This window comes from Miscanthus floridulus, unplaced genomic scaffold (genome assembly GCF_019320115.1).
Source record: "Miscanthus floridulus cultivar M001 unplaced genomic scaffold, ASM1932011v1 fs_256_1_2, whole genome shotgun sequence".
NCBI lineage: Eukaryota > Viridiplantae > Streptophyta > Magnoliopsida > Poales > Poaceae > Miscanthus > Miscanthus floridulus.
Window position 1 is genome coordinate 98,003 of NW_027096464.1, and position 14,855 is coordinate 112,857.

At 44.7% G+C, this 14,855-nt stretch overlaps 2 protein-coding genes across 8 annotated transcripts; both read left to right on the forward strand.

Annotated features, from left to right (window-relative positions):
* The first annotated feature begins 1,464 nt into the window (after nucleotides 1-1,464).
* Nucleotides 1,465-5,552, forward strand: LOC136531005 (probable trehalose-phosphate phosphatase 2). Its single transcript, XM_066523707.1, has 11 exons — nucleotides 1,465-1,612; nucleotides 3,036-3,503; nucleotides 3,581-3,721; nucleotides 3,808-3,879; nucleotides 3,954-4,079; nucleotides 4,165-4,221; nucleotides 4,300-4,401; nucleotides 4,511-4,588; nucleotides 4,685-4,825; nucleotides 4,901-4,993; nucleotides 5,141-5,552. Exons 2-11 carry the CDS (start codon nucleotides 3,291-3,293, stop codon nucleotides 5,189-5,191), a joined length of 1,074 nt encoding a protein of 357 aa, XP_066379804.1. The 5' UTR covers nucleotides 1,465-1,612; nucleotides 3,036-3,290; the 3' UTR covers nucleotides 5,192-5,552.
* A 1,086-nt stretch (nucleotides 5,553-6,638) lies between these two features.
* Nucleotides 6,639-13,448, forward strand: LOC136531006 (small ribosomal subunit protein mS47-like). Of its 7 annotated transcripts, XR_010777942.1 has the most exons (15): nucleotides 6,639-6,833; nucleotides 6,930-7,010; nucleotides 7,523-7,591; nucleotides 7,665-7,728; nucleotides 8,770-8,849; nucleotides 8,940-9,023; nucleotides 9,409-9,493; nucleotides 9,616-9,701; nucleotides 9,804-9,925; nucleotides 11,606-11,666; nucleotides 12,010-12,108; nucleotides 12,183-12,284; nucleotides 12,459-12,561; nucleotides 12,816-12,857; nucleotides 12,970-13,062. XR_010777942.1 is itself a non-coding variant. In XM_066523708.1 (14 exons), exons 1-14 carry the CDS (start codon nucleotides 6,708-6,710, stop codon nucleotides 13,087-13,089), a joined length of 1,221 nt encoding a protein of 406 aa, XP_066379805.1. In that variant the 5' UTR covers nucleotides 6,639-6,707; the 3' UTR covers nucleotides 13,090-13,448. The 7 variants fall into 7 exon arrangements, 2 of the variants coding, with proteins under 2 accessions (XP_066379805.1, XP_066379807.1); XR_010777939.1 differs by having other exon boundaries at nucleotides 12,380-12,857; nucleotides 12,970-13,076; XR_010777941.1 differs by having other exon boundaries at nucleotides 12,459-12,857; nucleotides 12,970-13,076.
* The last annotated feature ends 1,407 nt before the right edge of the window (nucleotides 13,449-14,855 follow it).

Below are 14,855 nucleotides of genomic sequence, written 5' to 3' on the forward strand. Positions count from 1 at the left end.
CCACCTTTGGCCTCCCTAGCGCCCCAACCGCTACTCCACCACCCCACCTCTGGCCTCCCTAGTCACGTGACCCGGCGCCAAGCAGATCTAGCAGCCGGACAACTAGAAAGTGCGGGACCAGGCATCTGTTCCTCACGGGTGTGACCATGGGCAGGCGACCTCATCAACGCACTGCACGTGCAGTCACCTATTGAGAGATAGGGAGCAAATAGATGTGTTGCAGATTGGGAAATCCAGTAGCGCTCCCTAGCCCCTACCCCAAAGCTCCCAATTGAACTCTAGCGTGATTGGATGACCTCTGATCTATAAACTTCGATGAATGTTGTGTGGTTGGCGTGTAGTCATCGATTTTTGGTGGTATAATGATGTTTTTTTTGTCTTGCTTAGTTACTAAATATATATAATTATTCATATGTTAACATGTGTCTTGTGATGATGATGATGATGATGATGATGATGATGATGATGATGATGATGATGATGATGATGATGATGATGTAGGGACAAGAACCCATGGGGATTAATTTCTCACGTGGGGGCAGAAATGAAGAGTGAATGTTCTCTGTTGGCATTCGTGAAGACAGGGATGTGAAAACATATGCCCCGCGACAAAGGGAATGGAGAAATAAGCTTTGATAGACAATTTTTTTGTGCTAATATCTCTAGCCATGTTGGTGCAATGCTTTTTAAAACCATGTCTAGTGTGTAGTATAGTCGCGTAAGAGCATCTCCATCAAATTGAGAAAAACAATGCCCTTGCCCTAAAATCTGTCATATAGGAGAATGAGGTGAAAAAACATAGCTCTAGCAGATTCTCTTTCTCCATCCTCTTTCCCTATATTTTTCTGAATCCCTAAAATGGAGAGGATCCCGTAGTTGTTTTTCCTCAATACCCATTATGGGGGGCGAGCGCGTGGGCCACATCGTCGTCACGCGAGGCGAGAAAGGGCCACACCGCCGCCGTGGGTGAGCGTAGAGGCCGCCCCACCACCATGATGAGCGAGCATGCCGCGAACGAGAGATGGAGAGAGAGAGAGGAGACGGAGGAAGAAGATGACAGTTTTAGACATTGTGAGGTGAGTTCTATCAAATAAAAGGATGCGTTTTCTCAATCTGTGCGACTCTAATAGTCTCCTAGAGACTGGATGACCCGTTTGGCCATCCATGCTCCGACCAATCTTCGTCTTGCGCCGTGCACATGTAGGGCGGACCAGGCGACCCCTCCCGATAGCTGTTGTTTCCCGCTACGTGGCGCGCGCCACCCGCCCGCGTCAGCAAAAGCTCCCGCGCCAGCGAGCCTCGATGCCATTGCCACGGCCGCTTTGGGGTTAATCCCGTGAACAGCGAAAACGAAGCGAAACGCTCATGACCGAGACAACCGGTAAACTGCCTTTTCCGCCTCCTCTTCTAGAAAGAGAGGGAGCAAGTCGACTGTCGCCGCCTATTAATACGTGCCCTCGAACCTCTCTCCTCTCCCTTCCTCTCTCTCTCTCTCTCTCTCTCTCGGCTCCCAAATCCCCTCCCCGTCGCCGCCTCCCTCCAGGTCGTTTCCAAGCCCCGTTGGGGGGCTCGCCGGCGCCGGCATTGGGTATAACCTCGCCGCGTCCGTCCGGTAAGGTTTCTCCTCCCGAGATCGGTCCCCATGCTTTCTTGGAAACTATGTCACGTTGCTCATCTAGCGCTCGTAGATCTCGCCGCGCAGAATTGCTTGTCGGGTTCGTGTAAATTTCCTTTTGTTATTTGTGCGTATTCCTTGTCGTCTCCGCCTCCCCATGCGACGGCGACGGCCGTCGCCCGCACGGGGAATCTGTTCCGTTCCATGTGTGGAACTGTATCCGAAGAGCCCCCAAAGGCGAGTTTTTTAATCGAGCCGCCCACAACACGGCCATGAGAAAGCAGGTGGGATGCAGAGGGAAGGGAGGGAGAAGGGTGTTGGCCGTGGTTGTTGGCTGTGTGGGATTCTTCCTCGCAGGGGGTCTCTGCGGCCGAGCCGGGGTTCGTCCAACTGGACGGTACCTTTTTCTTGCCCTTTTCCCCGATTCTTTTTGGATGGGGAGGGAAATAAAAAGCATATCTTTGATGATTGCCGCACTGCACCGGTCTGGCCTTGTGTTCGAGGGCCCCCACGTATTTTGTTCTTGTTGGTTGGGGTTGATGGGAGCTGTGTCTTTCACTGCCGCCGTTGCGAGCAGCATGTTGCATCGCCGAGGCTTTCTTGCAAGCCTGGCCAGGCGCCATCTGTTGTACAAGCCTATTGATTGGCTGATTGATGCCCCGGTGGTCCCATTCGATTAGTCCTGTCACGATACGTGGTGATTACTGACGTAATCCGCAATTATGTGCTCGCCTTTTGTTTCCCAGTGCCACTGCTGAACAGTTCCATGTGCACCTGTCTTGAATTGCTCTTTGAATTTTCCTAGTATTTTAGTGTGTGTTCTCATGGACACCCTATGCAATTCACCACGCTGGAGACTTTACCGACAATGCCAACAGCCGTGCATCTACCATTAGTACGCATGGGTCTCACCAAATCATCCATGTTTATGTCATTTGTTGTAATTTGGCCTTAAATTGTTAATGATGGATGGATCAAACATCATTTTCCAACTAATATGTGGTGGTACATAAAGGAATCATGGCTCACCAGCTGATGTCTTTTTCATTTTCCCTTGTAACTCCTGAGTCGTGAAAAAAAGGCGATCCTGTCTTTTTCCTTTTTAAAACTTGCAAGACAGGAACAGGAACTATGCTGTTCAATGTGGTCAGTTATTCTTGCATTAGGTGGTGTGGTGTTTCATTAGACATTACAGGACCACCTTTTTTTGTCCTTTTTTTTATTACTGTAGTGCAGGCTGTGATTGTGCACAATTATTGTCCTTGGAACTGATTGGTATGTCGGATGAATGAGTTCTCCTTTTAAATGATCTGTGTTGACCAGGGTGATGAACCAGTATATGGCTTCAACATTTTGTAGCCCCCCCTCCCCAAAGTGATTGCTATGTTCAAGGCTTATCTTTTTTTTTCTTCCAATACAGAATGCAGGGTCTTCACATTTAATGGGCTGGATGCGGTACATGCATGTTTGCAGTGACAAGAACACATTGAAACGTTGGTTTTTCATTGACAAGAGAGTTGGTTAAGCATTTTAGTGCACTAACCTTTTGTAGTCTGTAATTGGTTTCACAACAAGTCTCTTGGGGAGTTGTGTCTTGTTGATCGATTTGAAGACAGGCCTCAATTCACCTGTTATTGCTGACCATCTCCGTACATTAGCATCGCTTGCTGCTGTCATGACTTTCACAACACCTACTAGCTTTACCTCTCCGGGGCTTTGCTTGAACACTACAAAGAAGATACCTCTGCCTGGTAAGATTGAAGAAGTTCGTGCTACTGGATGGCTTGATCTCATGAAGGCCTCATCACCCACCCGCAAAAGGCAGACCAAGGATGTCATCTGTGATACTCAATCTGATGATCTTGATTTGCAATACCGCAACTGGATGGTATGTATCTGAACCTAATACTGTATGGCAGAATCGTAACCAATATGTTAGTGATTCCCATTGTTTCACCTTTGTAGGTGAACTATCCTTCTGCTTTGACCTCATTTGAGGCAATCAGTGATCTTGCTGGGAGTAAAAGATTGGCATTGTTTCTTGACTATGATGGAACACTTTCACCGATTGTGGACAATCCTGAAAATGCATTAATGTCTGATGAGGTATGTTTTCCTTAAGTCCTACAGTTCTTGTAAAATTAGCAGTCCAGTGCAATTTCCAGTCCACTTTCTAAACATTGTATTCACAGATGCGTGCTGCAGTGAGGCATGTGGCATCACTTTTCCCAACTGCAATCATTAGCGGAAGGTCTCGTGATAAGGTATACAATGTTATTGTTCATTACACAAATTACTCCTATCAGCATTTTGCATCTTTCTCATTGATTTTTTTTAGGTTTTTGACTTTGTCAAGCTAAATGAACTATACTACGCTGGAAGCCATGGAATGGACATAATGGGCCCTGTTAGGAAGACTACTGACTCCAATGGCGTGGAATGTATTCGGTCAACTGATGCGCATGTGAAACTACTTTCTAGATCTTTACCCTCATAATTTAAATTTCTTACTTGCTTTCGTAGTGTGAATCTCCTTTTCCTCTTTGTAGGGTAAAGAAGTCAATCTGTTCCAACCTGCTAGTGAGTTTTTACCTATGATCACTGAGGTATGCTGTATCAACTTCTTGAGTTAAGTTGCCATCTTATGTAATATGGTTGGACTTACTCAGTGGTGTACATGCCAGGTGTGTGAAAAACTTGGTGAGAGTGTTAAGGACATTGACGGTGCAAGGATGGAAGACAACAAGTTCTGCGTGTCTGTGCATTACCGTAATGTAGCGGAAGATGTAATAGTTCTATATCTTGGTGTTTATATTTCATACAGAAAATGTGCATTGGGATTATTTGAACTGAACATGGACCATTTAAACTCAAATTCCTATTCTTGCTTCTCAGGACTATAAAAAGGTTTTCCACTGTGTAAGTGCTGTTTTGGAAGATTACCCTTGCCTAAGACTAACCCATGGGAGGAAGGTGAGCATTATGCACCATTAGAAGGCTTTCCTTATCAAAATATTTGTTGTAAGCAGTTTGAATTTGATTAATATTCAATCACACTCTTCAATCCAGGTTTTTGAGGTCCGTCCTGTTATTGATTGGAACAAAGGTAAAGCTGTGGAGTTTTTACTTGAATCGCTTGGGCTCAACGAGAGTGAAGATGTTCTCCCTATCTATGTTGGAGATGACAGAACAGATGAAGATGCATTCAAAGTATGCCTAGTTCACTTGAATGGACTTGTAAAGCATATATTTCCACAACACATAATTTACTCTTGGTTCAAATAGGTTCTGAAGGCAAGCAACCATGGCTTTGGAATATTGGTGTCATCTATACCCAAAGAGAGTGATGCCTTCTATTCCTTGAGGGATCCAGCTGAGGTAACTCGTAGCACTGCGGCAACCACAACAAACTTTTGCCTTTGAATATTTCTTGGTTCAAAAGGAAAATTGAAAACTTTTGAACATTTGACTATGTGTTGGGTATTGCAAGTTTAGAGAAATGAAACATTCTTTTGATGCATATAGGTGATGGAATTTCTGAGAATGTTGGCAGCATGGAAGGAGCAGTCCACCTGATACCTGTTTTGCTGGGTCTGGAGAAGAAGCAAGATTATAAATATTAGCAAGATATATAATGCTAACCAAATAAGTCGGCTATTTGGAGGAGTCAAGCCAAAATATTTTTGATTTGGCATTTTATAAGAGGCTACCATATTTTGATACCTTTTCAGTCCCACTTTGTTCTTGTGTTAAATGGGTTTCTCAATCAGTTCAATTCTTTCATTATTTAGTTTCCTTTAGTATATATGGAAATATTCTTAAAAAGGAATTTTGGTTCCTGCTAGTGTTTCACTGTGTCGCGAATTTTGTATTCTTCAAGCTGTAAAGAACCGGTTCTTCGTTTAAACAACATTTAGCTGACAATGGCTCATGGAAAGTCAAGTTATGAGCAAGGAGCCGCGGAGACCTACATTGCAGGCATGTTGTGTGCCTGGGCTTTCATTTTTTTATCTTTGCTGCAAGTGTAACTGGATGCCTGCCTGCCTGTTCCGAATGTCTGTTCCATTGTTGAGCTGGACCAATTCTATAATATGGCGATCAAAATGCTCAGCTCGCTATTCGCGAATGTGCCGTTTGGATGTGTTGAGCTATTTCGCATTAGTTTAGTCTCGTTTGAATTGTGAGACTTGCTTGACACGCATTTATGGAGACTTAAATGATGGAATATATCTAAAGACTTAGTCTTAGATATGAGTGCTTGCAAAACAGCTATTCACGTGTCTGAACTTTGATCGTATCTGTTGGGTTTCAACTCTAGCCTATTTTAGCTTGTTTGGGATTTAAAAGGTAGTAGTACAGTGAAGTTTTATGGCTATTGTCATGACCATGAGATAGCGATCATGTCAGATGGCAAACAGCTGCAAGGTGCTGCGGACAAATAAAAGGATTCCTAGGAAAAATTTAAAAAGACTTTTTTTTTCTTTGGCATCGGTTTCATTTTTTTGGGAGGATTGCATCCATTTCAATTCTTTTTAGATGAAGCATCCATTTCAATTGATATTTTGATTTGACAAAACTAGACTATCAATTGAATTGCATCCACAAGAGCAACTTAAAGAGACTCTTACCCTATTGATAGGAATAAAGATTTTGGTGGGAGGATCTTTAAATATTGAACCATCTATTTCTAGTTTCTTGCTTGCTAAAGATGAAAAGCGTGGATAGCTCTCTAAAGTGCTACAACTCTACAAGATATGAAGAAGTTGTTGGAAGATAGAAAGTTATAAAGAACAATTTTTATTCAAATTAAAATTTAGAGAGTGAGTGAGACTGAGACGCTGTAATTCATTTCATTTTTTTGAGCTAATGTAATTCGTTTCATTTGATATTTTGATTCGATGCAACTGGGTCATGCGGGCCACCGCACTTTCTAGGTCACTAGGTTGACAGTTCGGCCCATGATCCCTAGCCCATACACAATCAGACCGAGTTTCTTCCCATCACGGCACTTCGACGGGCCATACTTTTCCTTTCCTTTGAGGACCACTCCACCTTGCACTCCAGAGTCCAAAACCCTACGATCCGCGCCACCATGCCGCGCCTCGCCGCTGCCGCCGCCGTAGCACGCCGCGCCGGCGAGGCCCTGCGCCGCGGCGCGCTTGGGGGATTGCGGCCTCTCTCCTCCCTCCAACCGTCGAACGCTGCCTCCAGCGACGAGGTAACCAAGCGCCTGGTCCGCCAGGCCCACCGTCGTGGCATCCTCCTTCGGCATCGGAGGCGCGGGGTTCCGTCGCTGACACAGTATTTTGCGCAGGTGCTCGTGGAAGGAAAGGCAAGTGCGCGCGCCGCCGTGCTCAACCGCCCCGGCTACCTCAATGCCCTCACCATCACCATGGTTCGTCCCCATTTCCTCGCGTACTATTGTAGGTAGTAGTTTGTGCGCAGTTTTGTTTCGGTGGTGATTGGAAGACTCTTTGTTCGATGAGATGCTTTACATAGTTGTGCGGTGATGGGGTTCGGGCTCTCTGAACTGTAGGTGAATATTGTTTGATGAAATGAGTCGGTGATCATGCTCCATAGCAGTTTGGTGAATTATGTTTTCTCTTTTAGGCCCCTGCTATCATTTGCGGAGCATGTGCATAATGTAATGCCCACACAGTCATTTACGCGTGCTGGGTGCCTTGGTGTTGGGACTTGGGTGAACTACCCTTTTCGTCAACAAAGGTGGAGCTTCTGCAGATTGATTTAGTCCCTTTCTTGCAATGCAAATGATTAGGCTTAGTTTATTCGTGTGTTGATAATGCTGACTTCATTTGTTTTTTCTGTCCACGGGTGTATAGATTATAGCTTACAGATTTACATTGGAAACAATTGATCTGATGCTTGGTGAAATGTCCATCTTGATAGGGAGCTAGGCTTAATAAATTTTATGAATCATGGGAGGACAACCCAGACATTGGCTTTGTCATGATGAAGGTATGGTGCTTCATCATTTCAGTTCTGCTTATATTGCCGACCAAATATAAATTGAGTTGTTCATTGCATGAAGGGCAGCGGCCGAGCATTCTGTGCTGGTGGGGATGCTGTTAAATTACGTGAACTTATCAGTGAAGGTGGGTGGTTAAGCCCTGCATAGCATATAGTTTGTATCCCATTGTGAACTGTTGATAGTAATCATTCCGTTATATTTCTGTCACCTGCGTATCCTTTTTAGTAAACTGTCTGTCATGCTTGCTTTTGCTTTCACAAAACAGCAGCAAGTTATTACGACGACACAATTTGGCAAAACAACTCTCCATTTGCTTGCTTGCTGAATCTGCTTTATTTGTCTCTAGAAAAGGTTGATGGAAAGAACACAAATCAAAGGTTTTTTTACCCAATTTATTGTACAAGAAGTTCCTTAAATTTGGATGGTCCACTGTAAACTTGTGCATTGTAAAAAGCAATGTTTTTCTAGGCGCTAGGCGCTCTCTAGGCGGTGACCCACCGCCTAGAGCCTAGGCGCGCCTAGGCGGGATTAGGCGTTTCAAGGCGTTTTTCTAGGCGGTAGCTAATATATGCATAAATACGTAAAAGAAAAGAAAAAAATAGTAGATTAATGGTCATAGAATGGGGAGAAAGAGGAGAGGCCCAATAACGGCCCAAGTCTCCCACGCCCAAGTCTTATCCCCTCCCCTCCCCTCCCAGCCCCGTCTCTCACCCTCCCAGCCTCCTCTGCTCGCGCTCGCTTCCGTCGCTCGCCCCGCGCCGCCGCCATCGCCCGACGCCCGACGTCGCCTCCTTCCCCACCAGTCGTTGCCGCCCCCGCAGACGTTACCTCCTCACCCAACGCCGCCTGACGTCCGCGCCGCCCCCACGCGTCCCTGCTTTGGCGGATCTGCCCGCCGCCTCTTCACCCACCGGCCGCCGCTGCCTCACGTTAGCTCCTCCCCCATCGTCTCCCGACCTCCGCGCCGCCCCCACGCGTCCCTTCCCCACCAGTCCTCTTCGCCCACCGCCTAGATGTCCGCCTCACCCCCTAGGCCCCGCGGGAGGCCTCCGCCCAGCGCCTAGTCGCGCCTAGGCGACCGCGGAATGTCGCCTTGTTTTTCACTGGTAAAAAGGTTTTGTGCTGTCCAAGTTTACCTTAAATTTAATATTTTTTCCTTTATCAGGCAAGCTGGAGGAATGTAAGGATTTTTTCAAGACTTTGTACATGTTCATTTATTTTCTGGGCACGTACTTGAAACCACATGTAAAGTATATGGATTCAGAAATATTTTCTTGTTACGATTCATTATAATATTTTTGATTTGACATCTGAGGTTGCATTTATCTGTAATAGATTGCCATTCTTGATGGTGTTACTATGGGTGGTGGTGGGGGTGTTTCCATTCCTGGAACATTCCGCATTGCAACTGATAGAACAGTATGTCAATGTATTTTTACTCATTCGCTTTTATTTTCTATATATTTCTGTGGCGAGCTTATGCTATTTTCCTCTTGATGCTTCCTCTATTTCTTGAATACTACCTCCGTTTTCGTTTACTTGTCACCGAATTTTTACTGTAGCAATTTTGACCATATGTTTTTTCTGCAAAAGATTTTTAGATACATCAAGTTTTCACATATATGATTCTTTATTGAACATACTTCATTAGTGTTATATACATTGAAGTATCTAAGATTTTTTTAGAAGAAAAAATAGATGGTCAAATTTGTTACAGTAAAAAGTTGCTGACAAGTAAACATAAACGGAGGGAAGTAGTTTGGAGTCAGGTATTTGATATATTTTTTTAATTCGACGATTTCAGGTCTTTGCAACTCCAGAAGTTCATATTGGATTCCATCCTGATGCTGCAGCCTCATTTTATTTGTCGCATCTAACTGGTCATGTTGGTTAGTGCTCTTATGTGGAGTTACATCTTGTCCCTGCTACTTTATCGGTGGTTGTGCTGTAGTCCGTTGCAAAATAGGAATATGTAATCAGTCTGCTAGTTTTCACACTTGAAGCCTCGCAGGGGAATATGTGGCCTTGACTGGTGAAAAGCTCAATGGAACAGATATGATTGCTCTTGGCCTTGCTACACACTATTCCATGAGTGGCGTAAGATTCTTTTTACTATATGTCTCATGTTTGAAGTCGAGATATTTCTACTGTGGTATTTTAATCAACTCATGAACATTTTATGTTTGGTTTTTTGGACAGCATCTGGATCTGATCGATGAACGACTTGCAAAGTTAGTAACTGATGACCCATCAGTTATTGATTCTTCCCTTGCACAATATGGAGACATGGTTTATCCAGACAAAAAAAGCATTGTTCATAGGTAATCTATTTTACCAAACATTGCTCATCAAACACTTTTCCATGTGTCATCTCCATGGCTGCCAGCAGCTCTAACTATAACTCAGTAACCCTGCTTTGTTATTCCAAAATCCTTTTTGGGGTTTTGGATACATAATTATTAATCACGCACCCGGTAGAAAAAGGCAGAAATGTTATGTTTAGCCATTTACGAACAAGAATTGAAAGCTAGAACCATCGCTTGTTCTTTCCTGGAATCGATTCTAGCATGGTGGGCTTTGATCTATGTGTTCCTTTCTTTCGTGGCATTACTTTTGGGCATGACAGTTTATTTTCTTCATAAAAATGTTATATTGGTTGGATGTATATATGCGCTTGAGATGATGACAATCTGGATGCTGCATTGTCTGCTCTTTAAAAAACAATCGACTGTTTCTTCTTTTTAGTTAAGACTAGGTATTGGCCCATGCGTTGCTATGGGCACATAAAATTTAAACGATACTAATATTTTTTAATTTTAAATCCTAACAAACAATGATTTGCTCATCCCTTACCTTTTTATTTTTTAGCCCATTGCCTCTTTACTTTTTAGCCCATTGCCTCTTTCTTTCTATAGAATCAACCGGGAGTGGCTTTATAGGCATGGGAAATAATGTCTAAATGCCCTGTCTCTTTTCTTCTGAACCTCTCTCCCCCTTTGGTCTTCCACTTTTGCATTTCAGGAAGCAATCCGCTCCGTAATATGGCCACTGTTATCTTGCCTGAAAGTAAATGTAAGGAACAAATATTGTAAGCACAAACATCTGTACCTGATGATGAAATTCACTAAAATCACTGCATGAACCAGAGCACTAACGGGAACCTAATTACATATCAACAATATGAGACACCCGATGATATGAAGTCCATCAACTAAAGCACGGGCTAATAATCTGAGATAACAGGTGATAGTGCAGACTCTGGTTCAGACCAACTGCAAGATGAGAGCTTCAGTTCGTGGTGAAGCCACTGCCACCATCCGTGCTGGAGTCCAGGTCTTTCACCGCCGACCACATCACAGTGTACATGAACGCATGGACAGCCAAGAGCAGTGGATTCGGGTACGAGAAATAGCTGTCTGCCGGTGAGCAGGCCGGCCCGTTCCCTCTGCTCGTACTCACGCCTCTGCCACCCCCGCCTTAGCTCGAGCAGGTCCGCCACCAGGGTTGCGCACCTCGCATCCCTGGCCTGACCTGCGGCTGCCAAGCATCTTGCCGCCAGTCCAGTATCCGCGCCATCTTGGCGTGCGCTCCTCCGCAACACGTGGCGCAGCGCTCCGCCACAACACGTGGCACAGTGCTCCGCCGCAACATGTGGCGTAGCGCTCCCGGCAACCTCCACACACGGATCCATGTCCACCACCACTGGCCTCTGCGACATGGCATCCTCACATCCAACATCCATGAACCTTGCCAGAGGCGCTGGAGAGATCATCGCCGTCCACGCCTGCCACCAGCACACATAAACGGCTGAATACATTTACACAGTTCATCAGTAAGGCATGTACAAAGGAAGAGCACCTTATGAAACTTTTTTTTTTCACGAGTGTATCAAGGACCACATTTAAAGTAGGCGAGATGTGCTGTAAGGATCAAGAGTGTACCTTATATTGCGTATATCATCTTGATTGTCATCCCTCATTTTTCCATTTGTGTTACCTTAGGCTGGAGGTGATTGATAAATGCTTCAGCCATGACACAGTTGAAGAGATTGTTGATGCCTTGGTGAGTGATGATTCAGCTGCTTTTTTTTTACTATCCTAACATACATCATTGTTTGATTGATTTGATAATGAGTGAAACATGAGATATAATTCATTCATATATGCCATTTGTGGCTTGGTTTGTGACCTTTTGCTAGCATCTCACTATTTACCGTGAAACTTTCATGAATCTTATAGTTAACCTTGATGAAACTTACCATACCTCTTTGATATGTTTTCATCATTGCAATTTTACTGCCCTGAATGGTGCATGATTTAGTTTGTTGAGTTCAGTGTTTCTTTGTTCTGTGACAAAGTTATGTTCAATTTTCATATGATTTAAAACTGAGTACTGTCATAATCAGGAAAGTGAAGCAGCTAGCTCAAATGAAGAATGGTGTACCTTGGCACTGAAACGATTGAAAGGGGCCTCTCCGTTAGCTTTGAAGGTTTCACTGCGATCGGTAAGTAGAAGTTCTACAGCCTCAGTTGTTTGTCCTTGTGCTGTTGACAGAGATTGTTTCTGGCCATGATGTAGATACGCGAGGGTAGGTATCAGACACTCGATGAGTGCCTTGTCCGTGAGTACCGCATGTCCATGAATGGAATCTCAAACCAATTTTCTCATGAACTCTGTGAGGTATGTTCTTAATGCTGCATTCTTTCCATAAGTTCAGAGAATATCTGTAAACTATTATGCTTGATAAAGTGATCATTGTTGCCACAAATTTTTAGAATTTGAAAGTGAATACTATCAAACTTGTGATTTGGAAATTGAGAGGTTCCTGTCACTAAATTTGTGAAATTATGGAAGCTGTTTGTTATAGAAGTGAACTGTCAACAACAACAACAACAAAGCCTTTAAGTCCCAAACAAGTTGGGTAGGCTAGAGTTGAAACCCAGCAGAAGCAATCAAGGTACGTGAATAGATGTTTTCCAAGCACTCATATCTAAGGCTAAGTCTTTGGGTATATTCTATCCTTTCAAGTCTCCTTTTATTACCTCTACCTAAGTCAACTTCGGTCTTCCTCTGCCTCTCTTCACGTTACTATCTTGGCTTAGGATTCCACTACACAATAGAAGTGAACTATAATTGAGCATTTTTTTTGTTGCTGGTTAAAGATTGCATCTTTTGTTATATACTAGTTCTTAATTTCTCATCCCTGTGTAGGGTGTCAGAGCACGACTAGTCGAAAAAGACTTCACTCCTAAGGTAATTATTTTTGCTGTTTTGATTGATCGGTTCTTTGTGCTAGACTGCTAGGAAAAACAATTCTGTTGTTTGTGATCTATATAAGTTGATTTATATGTATTTGTTGTCTCAGTGGGATCCTCCTGCCCTTGAATATGTTACAAATGACCTGGTTGACGGTTACTTCGCACCTCTTGGTGATTTGGAGCCTGAGTTGAAGCTACCTACAGAATCGCGAGAGGCATTCGAATGATTACAAATCATTCTAAGGACGGGACTGAGACCTGATAAACGTGTTATAATTTGTGTTGCCATTATTTTTGGCAGCACAACCAGCCCTGTTGAACCATCCATGTGCCATATACACGTTTTGGCGCATTGAATTTTGAGCGCCAATGGGAACTTTCAGTATTTGTCATGAGTGAGCTAGCTCTTCACCTTAATGCCTTGTTTCCCTAAACCAAACCATAGGGGATCGAGGATGATTTTGACTAGTAGGGGATTTTGTCCCCCCACAATCCCTCCTAATCTCCTTGGTTTTAGAGCAAATCGAACAAGGGCCTTAAGGCCCGTCTCAATCGGATGTCAATATGTCATGGGAGTTTTATAGACAATAAATGAAGTGACATGTCAACAAAAAAAAAACCCCCTACAGTTTTGCATGTATTGAGGAAGAGAGAGGATTAGAGTTTCATGGCATGAAACTAGCCAGTGTTGTTTCCCATACCTTGGAAAACAGATGAAAACAGCACTGAGCCAGTTCAGTTCATGTCATCCGATCCACCGTGGCCAGCTGCGGCAACGAGCCTCGCACGCTCATCAAGCAGCCGCGTCAATTCTCTCTTCCCCTTCTGTCAACGGTAATGCTCGGGTCAAGATTTTCTTCCACGTCAGACCCTCCTTGACGGGCCTGTATGCTACAACTACTGGCCCAACAGGCCTGTTTCTCCCCACTCCGCTCACCCATCATGTGCTTCGCCGCGTGAGGCCGCGACTGTGTTTCGCTACGCCTCCTGCCGGCTTTCATCTCCACCGTCGCGACGTGCTCCCTCACGACTGCACAACCGATGCCGCCTCGCCACGTGAGGCCGCACCCACCTGATTGTTGCTGTCGCCTCCACCGCAGGCACAGATCGTCTGGGGCACCGCACACGCCCTATTGCCAGGGGCAGCGTAGCCCTCATCGGGGGCTGCGCAGCCACCCGCCTGCTACCATCCCCCTTCTCCACCATGACCGCACAGCCAGATCCCGCTGTGCAGTGCTCCGCCCGCCCGCCTGCCAGGTTTTGGTGAAAGCGCATGTTGAAAGCGCATGTTTCAAGTGTTTCAGATGGATGTTGCAAAAATAGATTGAGATATTGCATATGTTGCAATGGTTGTATACCTATGTTGCAAATGTCTGTTACCAATGTTTCATCTGTGTTTTAGGGACATATGTTGCAAGTGTGGTTATCTGGATATTACATATGTTTCACACATATATTGCAAGTGTTTTATCTGGATATCGCGTATGTTTGCAATGATTTTCAAGTGTTTTTTCAAGTGTTTCAGAAGCATGTTTTAAGTGTTTCATTTGTCTTCTTTTGTATGTTGCAAGTGTTGCATCGGGATGTTTTAAAAGTACATCGAGTGAGTATAGTGGATCTTCATCTGGTTGGTGTGGATCAGATTTCCGGCGATGTTTCTTGACTCCACGTGGTTAGTGGCGGCGGGCAGACCACACCCTGCAGCAATGGTTAGGCCGGCTTGAGGTAGCTCTTGGGCAGATGCCTCCGGCGCGCGGGCCCGCATGGGGCACGTGAAATGATGTGGAAGCGGACTACAGGTGCGGGCGTCCGGACGCTTTGTCCGTCCAGACATTCGGACGCTAGCAGTGCCCTTCCGTGAAATCTCCGTGCCCCACCTGCTCCTCTTCATGTTTCTCCATTCCATCCAATCTCCATGGCCCACATGCTCCCCTTCATGTTTCTCCATTTCTTTTGTTCTTTTTTTTTGCATTTGTTTATTTTATCTCTGTAT